The sequence below is a fragment of the Ailuropoda melanoleuca genome, chromosome 7 (assembly GCF_002007445.2).
Source record: "Ailuropoda melanoleuca isolate Jingjing chromosome 7, ASM200744v2, whole genome shotgun sequence".
Classification (NCBI taxonomy): Eukaryota; Metazoa; Chordata; class Mammalia; order Carnivora; family Ursidae; genus Ailuropoda; species Ailuropoda melanoleuca.
Window position 1 is genome coordinate 55,230,190 of NC_048224.1, and position 13,877 is coordinate 55,244,066.

The 13,877-nt window shown below is 53.4% G+C and overlaps 1 protein-coding gene across 4 annotated transcripts in view; it reads left to right on the forward strand.

The window, feature by feature from the left end:
• FUBP3 (far upstream element binding protein 3) overlaps positions 1–6,431 on the forward strand; it is a 50,952-nt gene extending 44,521 nt beyond the window's left edge. For 3 of the 4 annotated variants that reach the window (XM_002915206.4, XM_034664676.1, XM_019795281.2), the window contains 4 exons: positions 153–229; positions 2,678–2,749; positions 4,026–4,153; positions 5,084–6,431. In XM_002915206.4, the coding sequence (XP_002915252.1) occupies positions 153–229; positions 2,678–2,749; positions 4,026–4,153; positions 5,084–5,092 (286 nt within the window). In that variant the 3' untranslated portion in view covers positions 5,093–6,431. The remainder of the gene's footprint in view (positions 1–152; positions 230–2,677; positions 2,750–4,025; positions 4,154–5,083) is intronic. The other variant, XM_019795280.2, reaches the window with a different exon arrangement.
• The last annotated feature ends 7,446 nt before the right edge of the window (positions 6,432–13,877 follow it).

Below are 13,877 nucleotides of genomic sequence, written 5' to 3' on the forward strand. Positions count from 1 at the left end.
GGGTGGGGGGAGGCGCACCTGGCCACTGCTTGGGGGGGCGGGGAGGGAGCAGTGAAGAGCCAGACCACGGATGGCGTGGCAGGCAGTGGGCCCAGTTGAGGAGGCGGGGATGTGGCCCGCTATGGAACGAGTGACTCTTTTGTCCTCCATAGTGGTCCTCCGGCCTTTCTGACCCAGGGCTGGGGCAACACCTACCAGACGTGGCAGCAGCCCGCACAGCAGGTCCCAAGTAAGTGCCCCGGGAGGAGGTGGGACTGCGCACGCCCCTCGGGAGGGCTGAGGGGCTGGTGTGTCTGAAACACTCTAGTCGCATCTCTTGGCCAGTCGGCCTGGCATGTCCCTCCCCAGAGATGCCGGGAGCCCCCCGGGCGAGGGCACCGCCAGCAGGTCGTGCGGTGGTCACGCTGGTGCCTCTGTGCACCTCCCGCAGAGCAGGGATGGCGGCTGGCTCTCTCCTGGCCCACCTCTCAGACTTTTTTCTTTCCCATCTCCTCTGTTCTTCTCAGAGCTCGGGGCTCCTGTCAGCTTTGTTCCCACAGATGGGTTGGACCCGGCCCTGTCCACAGCTCCTCCCCTCCCTTCCCTCCCAAACAGCTCCCCCTCCCCGGCTCTGGCCTCCCGGTGACCGTCTCCCCCACTTCTCCAGTGGTGCAGTAGAGGGGTGTTCTGTCTCCTGAACTTGTCAGCACACAGCTGGGGAATTAGGTGTGCCGAGCAACAGCTCTACTAGACAGCCGATGGCAGAGAAAGTCCCTGCTGGCGTCTGACCCACTCGGCCTGCCCTCCGGCCCCCACAAGGGCTCCAGGAGTCACTCTTCAGTTTGATCGTGGGTAGAGCGCACCTTGAACAGCCTTCAAAAAACAGAACGAAACAAAAACCTTACCTTCCGTTTTTCTATCCCTCTGAGGCGGCAGCCGGTTTGTGTTTGGAGGGCGGCCTTCCACGTGTCTCCCCGGGTCCTCGCCACAGCGCAGGGAGTGCGTGGCAGCTTTGCTCACCAGCGACTGAGCCCGCGTTCTGGGCTCCTGCCGCTCCCCCTTGAGCAGAGAGCTGCCTTGCCCAGGATGCCAGCTCAGGGTCACAGCCAGACAAGCACCCGTGGGGTCTGGAGGCCAGAGGCTGGTGCTGTGTGTGGCCTCACGCACCTTCCCCCCCCCCACCCCGGCCTCCAGTTTTGTTGTTTAGGAAATGAAAGATTTAGGTTTGATTTCCAAAGTAACCCGTGAGCTCTGAAATTGTATGGTTGCATTTTTATTCCCTTTTTTCCGCAATATTTTTTTTTAATGAAATGTCTCAAATGTGCAGACTTTTACAAAGAATTTCAGCGTGAACTCATGCACCCCACCAAGAGTCCACCTGGCCCGTCTCACTGCGCTCACTTTTTCCCAGAACCTGTTCACGTTTCCTTCTGTTCTGAGCGGAAAGGGCCCTCAGGACAAGAGGTGGCCCCGAGCTGGGTTCACATTTGCCCCATTGTCTGGGACAGAGACTCTGTGAGAAAGCCCTAGGCTGGGGGGAAGCGGGTAGGGGCCACATCTTCCTGCCTGAGGCGAAGTGACCCCGGGGCCACAGTTCCGCAGAGGCCCAGCCCTGCTGCCCGCTGCAAACAGAGGCCTGTGGGACGAGTGAAAGAAAACAGTCAGCGCTTGGGTTCTGGCCGCTGTTCACATCCTTCGTCTTGTGTTGAGCTGTGTTTGTCGATAGGGGGCGGTGAGAACTGGTTTCTGTCTGTGAAATCTTGTTAGAAAGAAACATCCTACTTGCCCACGCCCTCCACAACCACCTCGTTCTGTTCCCGGCATCGTCCTGAGTCCCTCCCTGTCCCACTGGGAGGACGGGGACGGGGGTCTTCTCCCCGTGGGTCCCCCCCACCTCATTTCTTTCCCCAGCCCCACATGCAGACGCCCGCCACCCCACGTCCCTCCTCAGACTGCAGTAAATTAGTGGGGAAGACACTTTGCCCTGACTGTGGTCAGCAGGGCATCCTGCCCGCCTGCCGCCACCGCGGTTCTCACAGAAGACAGGACGCTGAAGGGGGTCCAAGCAGGTGGACACGCAAACCAGCCCTGACCTCGGCAGAGAAAAAGGCCCCGACTTGTCGCTCTGGGCAGGGCTTCTGCCCCCTTTGGGGCGGGCCGCCTCCACTCCACTCCCTCCCCAATCTTTGCTGCCACTGGCACATGGAGCAGGCGCCCTGATCCCCCGCTGCTCCCCACCCCGAAAGGCATGAGGCTAGACGGGGTTCGGGTGCGTGCTGTGGCACTCAGCCCCCCTGCTGTGTGTACCTCGTCTTCCTGTCGTCGCCAGCGGTGTCCGGGCCGTTTTCCCACGTGCTTTTCCTGCACTTCTGCTTGTCCAGAGTTCAAGCCATCAGTCTGTGCACAGAAGGGCCAGGTGACGAGTGCGTGCGGTCAGCACCACTTGGATTACTTGTCCCATTTGAAGGCCGAGTCAGGGAGCCTCAGACGCAGTCACTTGGACCCCAGAGGGCTCCCCGAGCCCAGATCTCCATCCGAAGGGTCGAGGGGGGGCAGCTGTCCTGCCCAGCCCCCTCCTCACAGGGATCTTAGTCACACCCTGTCGGCCTGGGTGGAGGCCCTCTGGGGCGTCGATGTGTCTCCCCACGGCCAGCGTGCCGGCGCCGGGGGCCTGACTGCTTTTGTGTTCTCCGCACAGGCCAGCAGAGCCAGCCACAGAGCAGCCAGCCTGACTACAGCAAGGCCTGGGAGGACTATTACAAGAAGCAGAGTGAGTGAGCCGGCCTTCTGAGCAAGCAGGTCCCTAGGCCCAGCGCCTGCGCCTGTCGGCCTCGCTGTCCAGGGTTCCGTGTCACCTTGGTTTTCTTCAGCGCTTGCCCTGTGTGACCCGATCTCAGTCCCTGCCTTTATCTCCCTGCGTCCCCTGTGTGTCCGTCAGAGGAGACGTGGTGGAGTCGCCTGCCGACAGCTCAGGGCCAGCTGTCCCAGCCTCTGCCGTCCCCTCTGGAGCTGCTTGGCCGGGACTCAGACCAGTAGGCATCTGGTTGCCTGGCCGTCATCGGCTCTCTTTGGTCATTTCGGGGCGGGGAGCAGATGGAGGGTGAACTCAGGGAAGCGGGGGGGGTCTGAAGTCGGAGCCGTTGCTGACATGCTTGTGTCCCCTCTCGGGTAGGCTCGTTTTCTTAGCTGTGCCAGAATCTAAACCCACCTTTTTAACAAGAGAAGAAAAAAATCTAGTAACAGCAGCCCAAAAAACCCCCACGTGAAGCATTTAAAACTAGTCCTAAATCCCCTGTACGGATTCCAAAAGTAACGGGCCAGAGTGTGGCTGGAAGAGCCGCACTCGCGCCCTGTCTGCGGACGGTGTTCCCTGCTGCTCGGCAAGAATCAGGCCAAGGACTTTCAACGAAATGGTCGCCCTGGTGTTTGGAATCATCACCGGGTTGACAGCCGGGGGCTTCGGTAGGGGTCAGGGAGGTCATCGTTCCCCAGAGCACCTGCCGGGAGGCCGGATGCCCTGTCTTCCCCAGACCTCCCTAGTCCGGACTTGCAGACATCCGTGGGCCTGTGTTTTCAGCCCTCCTGGGATTGGACACTTCGCACGGGACACCCCCACACCCAGGCTGGGGACCCGCACTCCTTTCCCTCTTCCTCCCTCCCTCCCTCGTCTCGCCCTCCACACCCCCCCACCCCATGTCTGTTTCTCTGTGTGTGTGTCTCTCTCTGTCTCCGTCACTGTCTCTTCTCTCTGGCACTGGCAGCCGGTGGGGCAGGCAGACAGAGGCAGAGATGGTGATTCGGAGGAGACAGACGTGAGATGTGTAGGGGCAGGGCAGGGGCAGGCTGCAGCAGGCCCGGGCCAGCGCACGGGGTCCCGGTGGCTCCTCCAGCGCCGGCCTCGCCAGCATCCAGAGGGAGAGAGCGTCGGCGCTTGTCCCAGCTGCCCCCGTCTTTGGGAAGGGACCCCTCCAAGCTGACCCAGTCCACTACCTCCCCCGAGTTTGTCCCCGCCCCCCATAACACCTGTGCTTTCCTTTGTCGACCAGGTCACGCCGCCAGCGCCGCTCCTCAGGCCAGCTCCCCGCCGGACTACACGATGGCCTGGGCGGAATATTACAGGCAGCAGGTCGCTTTCTACGGGCAGACGTTAGGGCAGGCGCAGGCCCACAGCCAGGTCTGTAGCCGATCCCCAGCACCGCGGGGACCTCCCAGACCAACCCAAGCCCCCTTCTTCTGAGCCTGTGTGCCTGCCTGACCCTGGGGCAGGAACGCTGGGCGGTGGAGGAATGGCTCCGGCTCCAGCCGCGCTGGCCCCCCTCCTCGGCCCAGAGAGAACAATGTGGGCCAGGGGGGAGAGGACCCGGGTACGCGGCCACTCTGAGGAAGTGCCTAATTCTCCCTCACGTCCGGGCCCTGAGACTGCAGTGCCGAGTGGCACTCAGATTCTCCTTCTAGGCCTCAGTTTCCCCAGCTGTCAACAAGAGTGCCGAGCTTTATGACTCTGGGCAGGCTCTGCACTATAGTAGGGACCGTGGGAGTCACGCCCGCTGCTGTTCTTTAAGAGGGTGGTGTGGCCAGACTGTCCCCTGGCGCCCCCGTCAGCGGAGAGGGGGTGGCAGGAGGAGGGCGAGTCCACACTGAGGGCCGGGCAGGGCAGAGTGCCAGATCTTCCTCCTGCACGGGAAGCTGGAGCGCTCTGCCCAGTCAGAAGCCAAAAACGGATTTCTTATTAACGTGGGGAAGATGGCCAGAGGCCCCCACAGGGCATATTTTAGGTGCACTTTTCAGGTGACCTGTTGCCGGCCAGGTCCCCACGGGCAGTGTGTCGGTTACCACAGGCCCCGGACGCAAAGCTTGTTGGTCATCCCAGTGCCAAAAGGGTCCCTCTGAGGCTGGGCCCAGTGGAGACAGGTGTCAGGGCTGGTGGGTGGCCGAGGGGAAGCACCCGGGTCCCAGGACGCCAGGACGTGGGCTGTGTCTGTGCCCACAGAGGAGCCAGAGGGGAGAGGGTGACCTGTCACCTCCGAGCCTTCGGAGCTCCAGCCCAAGACGCGGACGCGAGAGCTGGCCTCACGCGCTAACTGCTGTCCCTTTCCCTCCACAGGAGCAGTAGGACAGCGACCTGCAGCCGGCTCTTTTTGCCCCGAAATCATTGTGGCAAAAACCTATTTGTAACAGAGGTTTTTAGATTTGCAAACCTTTTGATGAAGAACCTTTGTTTTGTTCTGTGAAACACTATATTTAGATTAACAGGATTTTTCTAAAAATCGGGAAAATTAGTTACTAAAAATTGCTGATAATTTCTGTTTCATTATTTTTGTGTGTTATTTCAAATGTGTAAGCTCCGGGATTCTGTCTGGAGCGAGACCTGCAAATTCAGGCGCCAGCGCGTGCCTCAGCAGTGACATTTCAACACGGTGTGTTTCTGTTTCGTTTTGTTCCGTTTTGTTGCTTGTCTTTTTATTTACAGTTTTTTCTGTTGCAGCAGAAAGTGGCTTGGAAGTCTTAGGTGGTATGTAACAAATTCTTTAAAAAATTTTTAAACAGTATTTAAATATTCTTAAATGTGTAAATTCATTAAATGTTTTACTTCTAATTTTTTGTTATCTTGGCTGTCTGGTTTTATTGCATTTTTTAAAAAACTGAACTCTTATGTATTGTAATTAATTATGTGAATTCTGAATTGAGACAGATAATTGTATTGCTGTCCAACAGGGATTGGGAGGGGGCATTTTATAGGGTTTGTATAATTTCTAGAGTGCTAAAGGGGTAATATAAAAACGTGTCCGTGTGTTTAGCATACGTTTTTTCGTGTCGCCATTACCAGTTGCAATTGTATATCTAAGACCTCCAAGCTTGTTTTAAAAACAAAACAAAAAACCTTTCTCTCTTCTCTCAGAAATATAAATACTGTTATTTTTAATATTAAAAAGAAATTCGATATAACTTTTAACAAACACTGTGGAACGTTAAACCGCGTGAAAATGTAGTAACTTGTTTAATTCCAAGATGTTTCTTCCTTTTTTCTTTTAAATATTTTCTTAATATTTGTCAAATTAACTAGATGAATAAATAAATCTAGTATTAACCACCATATGAATTAAATAATTTTGATTTAATAAAAGGGATAATATGATTTCCAGTGTTTAGTGCGTCTTGTACAGATAACATGTATTTTTAAAGGAAAGAAAAACGGAGTCGAAGCTATTTTTTCTTGCATTTTTAATTGACCCGAGGGACATTCCGTTTGAAATGTACCGAAGTTACAGTTTCTGGGTTTTTCTCCTTATTTTCCTTATAATGCTTGAAATGTCTAACTATTAAAAAAAGGCAATTGGAAAATGTTATGCATGTTGTTTAAAAAAAAAAAGTGTTCTTTTTATTTGACTGACAATTCATTTTACACTCTATATAATAAAATTTCCACAAGACGTCTTGTGGGCGAAGTATGATCAGTCTGTTTGCCTTCCTTTCTGCCCCCCGCCCCGGCCCCCAAATAAGACCGAGCGAAGACTCTTGCAGTTCTCGGCCTTGCACGACACTAGCCCCACCTGGTGCACAGCCTAGATTTCTAGCGACTTCGTTAAGCTCATGTTGCTTTAACGGCTTGGGATAATTTGACAGTCTGACTCGAGAGCCTCGATTACCATCAGCCCCTCTTACCTGTCACATCTAAGCAGCTCCTGACGGGGGGTGACACCAAGAAGTCAATAACGAGCTTCCTCTCGAAGAGGCGCCGTCAGGGGGACGTGGAGCCGGAAGATGCATGTGAGGGACGTTGTGCCCGGCTCCGCAGCCCGATCGGCACCCTTCCCGTAGCTGAGTCAGCACGCCCCCTCCTCCGCCCGCCTCCCCACACCCTCTCCCTGGCACGCAGTTGCCCCAGAACATAGGGCCCGGTCTCGGCCTGGCGCCCTGGGCCGCGGCAGCCTTCCACCTGCTTCTCTGGGCCGTGCCCTCCTGGACCCCAGCACTCAGCCCGCAGCCGTGTGGCCGACCAGGGGCATTTACTGTCTTGCCCCCGGCCCCGCTGTGGGTCACTGGGCTGCCGGGAGTGCTGGAAGGTGAATTAGAAGGAAGTCTGCGCTCGTTTTCTTTTGGTGTTTCCATGAAGGAAACAAAAGGGGCATCCTCCTTACCCATGGGTTTAAATCATAGAGGGTCCTGTGGTTTCGGGCCACAGCGGGACAGCGCAGGCCCTCCACTAGAGGATGGCAAAGAGAGGAAGAGCCTTCGACCCCTCTGTTTCCCTCCCTCCTTCCTTTCCGGGCCGTGGAAGCAATGGGCTCTGAACACAGCTCCCGATTTTCACATCTGAAAAGGCCCTGCGGTTGGGTGGGAGTCGTCTCTTCATGTAGACGCCCGGGTCGGTGAGGATCCTTGTAGAACCCTCCTTACGGCGTGTGTGTGTGTGTGTGTGTGTGTGTGTGTGTGTTTCCAGTTCAGGTCCCCTTTCTTCTCTCTGCCCCACGCCCTAAGAGGAGGGGAAAAAAAGCATCTGTGGCTCCTTGAGGCCGAGAAGGGGTGTGGAGAGCGGCCCATGTGCAGCCCTTCCGAGGCCTGTTGAGAGCCGGAAGACAAAAAGGAGCTGCGGCATCTACACCTCTAGAGAATCGAGTTGGACGTGGAGAAATTGAATAGTAAAAGCCACTTGGAAAGAAGGAGGGGCGAGCAGGAGGAGGGCATGAGCCCTGATGACGGTAATGGGAGTTGGGGAGAGGGCATTACGGAGAAGACTTCCTTCTAATTCATCTTCCAAGCTCTGTGCCAAAACAGCATTTGGCATGGTTCACAGGGAGCGATTGTGTGATAATGAACCCTAAGGTGTCCCTTAATTGAAGACTGAGCATTGCGGTTTGTGCCAAGAGTCATAAATGGCGCGGACTTGCGGGAGGGTGCATTTTCTTAAATGTATCGGTAAGTACAGATTAGCGCTTGTCCCCAGTGAAATGCCCATACTATAAATTATGGAAATCTCTCGCTCGCTCGCTCTCTCTCTCTCTCTCTGATGCAACCTTTTATCGAGGCGGGGGAAGGCGGGGTGCAGCACAGCAGGAGGCACGGGGGAAAGTTTGCAAGCATAGGAAATTTGGCCTCTCATTAACATGGCGCCCGCAGAAGACGGTTTTCATCAGCAGTCTGGTGTCCTGAAGGCTAAAGTGCTCGAAATGTACCAGGTTCAGCGATTGTGTTCCATTAAGAAAGCTGCACGGTCATCACGGAAAGGCCGAGTCCGCGCGAGGGCAGGCGGGGGCGGGGCGGGCGCCCGGTCTGTCTGCGGAACTCGGCCCCCCGCGCCCACCCGCCAGCACGCATGCGCACTGCCGCGCTGCCAGCTGCCCGGTCCGAGCTCTGGATTCGAGGACTGGGCTGGTCCCGTCGGACCCAAGAGTTTGGGCGGGGCGGGGGTGGGGGTGCGGGTGGGCGTGGGGGCTAGGGCTCCAGCCGGCGTGCTCCATCCACATCCCTGTCCTCTCGTCCGTCGCGTAGGAGGTGCTGTCTTTTCCGTGTCGCCTCTAAGGGGTGGCCACCTGTGATGTCCTTCAGCCCCCACCCCACCCCCCGCAGGAAGGCTTGGCTGGGGCCCAGATGGCATGAGACAGGAGCTGGTCCACCAGGGCGTTTGGGCACGTTGGAGCCTCAGCTCCTAGCTGGCCGCAGTGGCTCGGGTTCCCAAGCCCCATTTCTGGTCCACCGGGGCCCAGCTGGGGTTTTTCAGACAGGCTAATGCAAATGGTCCTGATAGACTCTTAGAGATTAATGGCCAGAAAGTGGCTTGACACTCAGTTCCGAAGGGGGTGCTGGCCCGGGGTCCGCGCCTCGTGTGGAGTGGAAGGGGAAGTAAAGACGGCCCTCATCAACCGACCGCTGAAACAACGGGGAGCACTGCTGGCCTCTGTCCTGAGGGCCTTCTAGTAGCACCTAGCAGGGGACTTCTGGTCCTTGGCGGGCATCCCCTTTGCTGAGGGTCTCCACACCCTGGAGGGCAGACGGGACTGTTCCCCTTCCGCGGACGAGGGCTCAGAGTCAGAAGCTCAGCGACCTGCTCTCGATCCCGCAAGTGTGAGGGCTGGTTCTGGGCCAGCTTCGACGCTGGGCTTCATCTACGGCTGCCCACAGGGAGCTCCAGGTCGCGTTGGACACTCAGTCACCACCGAGTGAGGCGGTCCCTATGGCAGGGAAATGGCCCTAAAAGCTAGGGTTCAGCGCCAACCCTGGGCCGGGCCCCGTAAATGCCTTACCGTCAATCATGGTCTTTGATTCCGTATTTACAAATTCGCCCACTCGCTAAAATGTGTTTATGATCTTAAAACACATACCCCCTGCTCTCCTGCAGCCAGTCTCAGCGGAAAGTCTGAGTTGCCCGATGCGCCGTTTCTAGCCGAGGAAAACAAAGACAACCTCCCCCCCGCCCCCGCGGCCCCCCGCGTGTCACGGCTCTGGGCCGTAAGCAGGTGTCCGTCTTGCCGGCTATCTAGTGCCACGGTTTTGCAACGTCTGTGCTCTCTGTCGGTGACTTTGCTGCTTAAAATGACCCCAAGCCTCGTGCTGGGAGGCTGGTACTCCCACGTGCAAGTGCCTCACAGAGGAAACACGCGTGTCACGTAAGCTGTGTTCAGCCACGAGTTACAGTGCGGCTGGCCGTGAGTTCGATCTTCACGCATCGACAATGTGTATTAAGTAAGGTGTCTTTAAACAGAAACACGCATAAAACACAGTTACGTACTGATTGATGAAATGTTGTGACCAGAGGCTGGACGGACCCTCACCCTGCACCCCCCCACCCCCAAGCAAGGGTGCCATATTCACCGATCCAGGTTCTCAAAGATGTCGTAGAACGTGACTACGGCAGACGAGGAGAAGCAGCTATCTCTGACTTTCCGTGGAGGGCCCTGCTACTCTTGGGGCTCATGTTAGAGATGAGGAAACAGGTTTGAAGGGGTTCTTGCCAGAGTCAGACCATGGACACGAGGTGGCAGAGCCCGGGCTCGGACCACAGTCCGACTGCAAAACCTGTCGGCGTGGCCCCTTTCGTGGACAGAAATGGCATGTGTGCCAAGGCCACCTAACTTGGTTCTAGAGGGACCTAGCAGGTTCAGTCCACCTGGGGCAGCAGAGTGTAGGGGACAAATGTGTGGACACTCAAGCTTGGGGGTTTTGTTTGTTTTGTTTTTAAATATTTTATTTATTTGAGAGAGAGCGAGAATGAGCATGTGAGCAGGGGGAGGGGCAGAGGGAGAGGGAGAGAGAGAATCTCAAGCAGGCTCCATGGAGCCTGATATGGGGCTCACCTCACGACCCTGAGGTCATGACCTGAGCCAAAACCAAGAGTCGGACACCTAACCAGCTGAGCACCCCAGGCACCCCTCAAGCTTTGGGTTTGAGCACTGTCCCCACCAATCAAAAGCTATGACCCAAGGCAAATTATTTAACTTTCTATGCCTCAGTTTTTTCATCTGCAGTATGGGAATAAGAACTATCTACCTGGTCATGGGCTGAGCTAAGATTCAATGACAAATACGTAAAGCACTTGATACCCACCTCATAACGAGCCCTCAAAACATGGCCGCTCCTAGTAATAATTGAGCCCGGGCCTTCTGACTGCTCCCGTGGCTTTTTCTACTCCACGAGGAATGCCAGGGGCTGACTGTGTGGCTGAAAAAAGTATCAACCTCACCACTGACCCTCAAACTTCTTCTGGGCTCTCCTGGTCTCCCCAGGATTCTGTGACCCCAGGTCTAGTTCCTTGGTCCCCTGAAGCCACGGCAGCTAGGCCATTAGGAAAGAACAGCCTCCAAGGGCAGGTGGGGCGACTCTGGGAGAAGCCAGGACCCCCCCGAACACACACACACACACGCATCGCTGTGTGCCACAGCTGTGCGGGAGCCTTGGCGTCTCCTCCTCTCGCAGCATGCTCTCTAATCTGGACTTCCCAGGAAGCCCTGACCCCTGCACGGGGACCTGGGCCCCCAACTGTCCCAGCTGCGCTCGCTCTGAGGCCACATGACACTCCCGAAATCCATGTACCTTCAGTTTCCTGGGGCGTAGTCGGGTGCTCTCAGCTGTGTTTAAGAGAAGGATGACAATGAAGACCGGGTGGTGACAGGCCTGGGATTAACGGTTTCGTTCTCGGGATTGATAACATCCCACTAGGCCAACCCATCTGAGTGTATGTGTCAACAAGGTCTTCCCCAAACCTGTCTTTTCTTCAGTCAAAGGGAACAAACAGCCACATGAAGAGTCCAAAGGCCTGGCTTTTGCTCCCACTTGGACAGATGACTTCCTCTGTGACTGGAACAGGTCACATCCCTCAGGGTCCCTTCCATGGGAATTAGACCACACCAGTGGTTTCCAAATTGTATTAGGGTGGGTCAAATATTCCACTGTGGTCGGATTCAAGTTCCAATAAAATATATTAAATGTATTTAAAATTTTTGACCATAATTTTTTAAACACACCGTGCATCCGAATATGTTACAACTGCTTTCCCGTTTGTTTTGATCTGAATGTCTGTCGTTGAGCCAATACAACGCTCTCTCAGTTACTGTGCCTTTACAGTGAGTCCTTCAGCCCTGTTGTTCTTCAAGCTTGCCTTAGCTGTCCTCAGCCCTTTGCGTTTCCATGTAAATTTAGAATCCATTTATCCCCTCTGCCCCACAAAAAATACGTTCAAAGCTGCCAGGATTTTGATTGGCACTACCTTGAACCTAATGCATCAATCTGGGAAGAATCAACAACCCAACAATATTTGATCTTCCACTTCATGAACATGGTATATCCCTTCTTTTGTTTAATTTTTTTGATTTTTCCCTAGAATTCCAGGCGCTTTCAGTGTAGAGGTCTTGCACACTTTTCCTTCCATTTATTCCTGGGTTTTTGACGTTTTGCTGTTATTGAAAACGGTACTTTTTAAATTTCATTTTTCATTTCTTTGTCACTGATTTTAGAAATATAATTTTTTAATATATTAACCAGGATTCCAATGACTTTAGTTGAATTCCTTAACAATTCTAACAGCTTGTAGATTCATTTGTATTTTCTATGTTCTAAATCATGTCATTTATGAATAACAATGGTGTTATTTTTTTTTCCTTTCCGATTCTTATGCCATTTTTTTTTAAATTGATTGCTTTACTGCCCTGTCCAAGGACTCCAGTGCATTGTTCTTCAAAAGTAGTGACAGTGAACATCCTGGCTGGTCTCATCCATAGTCTCAGAAAACACACTTTTTTTTTTTTTTTTTTTTTTTTTAAGATTTTTTTTTTTTTTTTGGACAGAGATAGAGACAGCCAGCGAGAGAGGGAACACAAGCAGGGGGAGCGGGAGAGGAAGAAGCAGGCTCACAGCAGAGGAGCCTGACGGGGCTCGATCCCATAACGCCGGATCACGCCCTGAGCCGAAGGCAGACGCTTAACCGCTGTGCCACCCAGGCGCCCCTACCAATACTTCTTATATATCATTGGATTGAATTGCTCATAATTCTGTTTAGAATTTTTGCTTTTATATTCATGAGAACAATCAGTTATAATTAAAATCATAATTTAACCCTTTGAAGATCTGAAATATGTTGACTTGTGCTATTAGCTTACTACTCATTTCCATCTGCATATGCCATTATTGGTCACATTCCTGATGAGGAATGTTCTAACTCTGGACTGGTCTTTGGATTCAGGTCTCCAGTGAAATTGTACCAAAAGGTTCATTACTGAGTTCCAAGCTCAGTCAGATGCCAGGCAAGGCTCCAGCAAGCAGATCATCTCACTGTGCCCAGTGATCACTGTGCAGGAACATTGCTGGAGTGATATTGCTGGAGCAGGTTAAATATCTGTAGTCATTAACAGTGGCTTGTTAGTGTGAATCAGAATCACACCCACACCATGCAACCAATTCACAAATAACACAGACGTTGAGGCTCAGGTGAAACCATCATCCCCTAACTTCTTTTGAATCTCTCATCAGCCTCACTGCTTCCGTTGATTGTCTGACCACCTGGCAAGCACAGTCTGTCAATGTGAACTTATCAATCTATTGCTACCTGAATGCCACCTGTACCTGTTTCCTTTGCATTTCTGCAGTTTGCATATGTTACGCTGGAGTGTGGTATTTTCTGGGTATTGGGTTTTTGTTATTGGTTTTGTTTCTTTTTGTTTGTATTATTTGGGGTGCTTTTTAATTTTTTTAGATTTTAGATTTTTTAAAGGTTTTATTTATTTATTTGAGAGAGGGAATGAGAGAGAGAGCATGAGAGGCGGGAGGGTCGAAGGAAGAAGCAGACTCCCTGCTGAGAAGGGAGCCTGCCATGGGGCTCAGTTCTGGGACTTTAGCATCATGACCTGAGCTGAAGGCAGTCGCTTAACCAACTGAGCCACCCAGGCGCCCTGGGGTGCTTTTAAAAAGATAGATTTATTTATTTATTTATTTATTTATTTGACAGAGAGAGAGGGAGAGAGAGAGAGAGAGCACAAGCAGGGGAAGCAGCAGGCAGAGGGAGAGGGAGAAGCAGGCTCCCCACTGAGCAGGGAGCCCAATACAGAGCTGGGTCCCAGGACCCTGAGATCATGACCGGAGCCGGAGCCAGATGCTCAACCAATGGAGCCACCCAAGCACCCCTATTTTTGGTGCTTTTAAAAAATATATTATTATTTGTCTTGCTTAATGTTCTCTGAGCTTCCTCGATCTGTGGCTTGCTGCCTGTCAGTAATTCTTGAAAGTTCTCAGCCATTACCACGTCAAACATTTCTTCTGCCCCACCTCTCCTTAGGGGGGTCTGCAATTCTGAAATTGCAATTATGCATATGTTGTATCTTTTGGAATTATCCCACAGTTCTTGGCTATCCTGTCGTTTCTTTCATTTCTTTTTTCTCTTTGCAGTTCAGTTTGGTACATTTCCATCAACA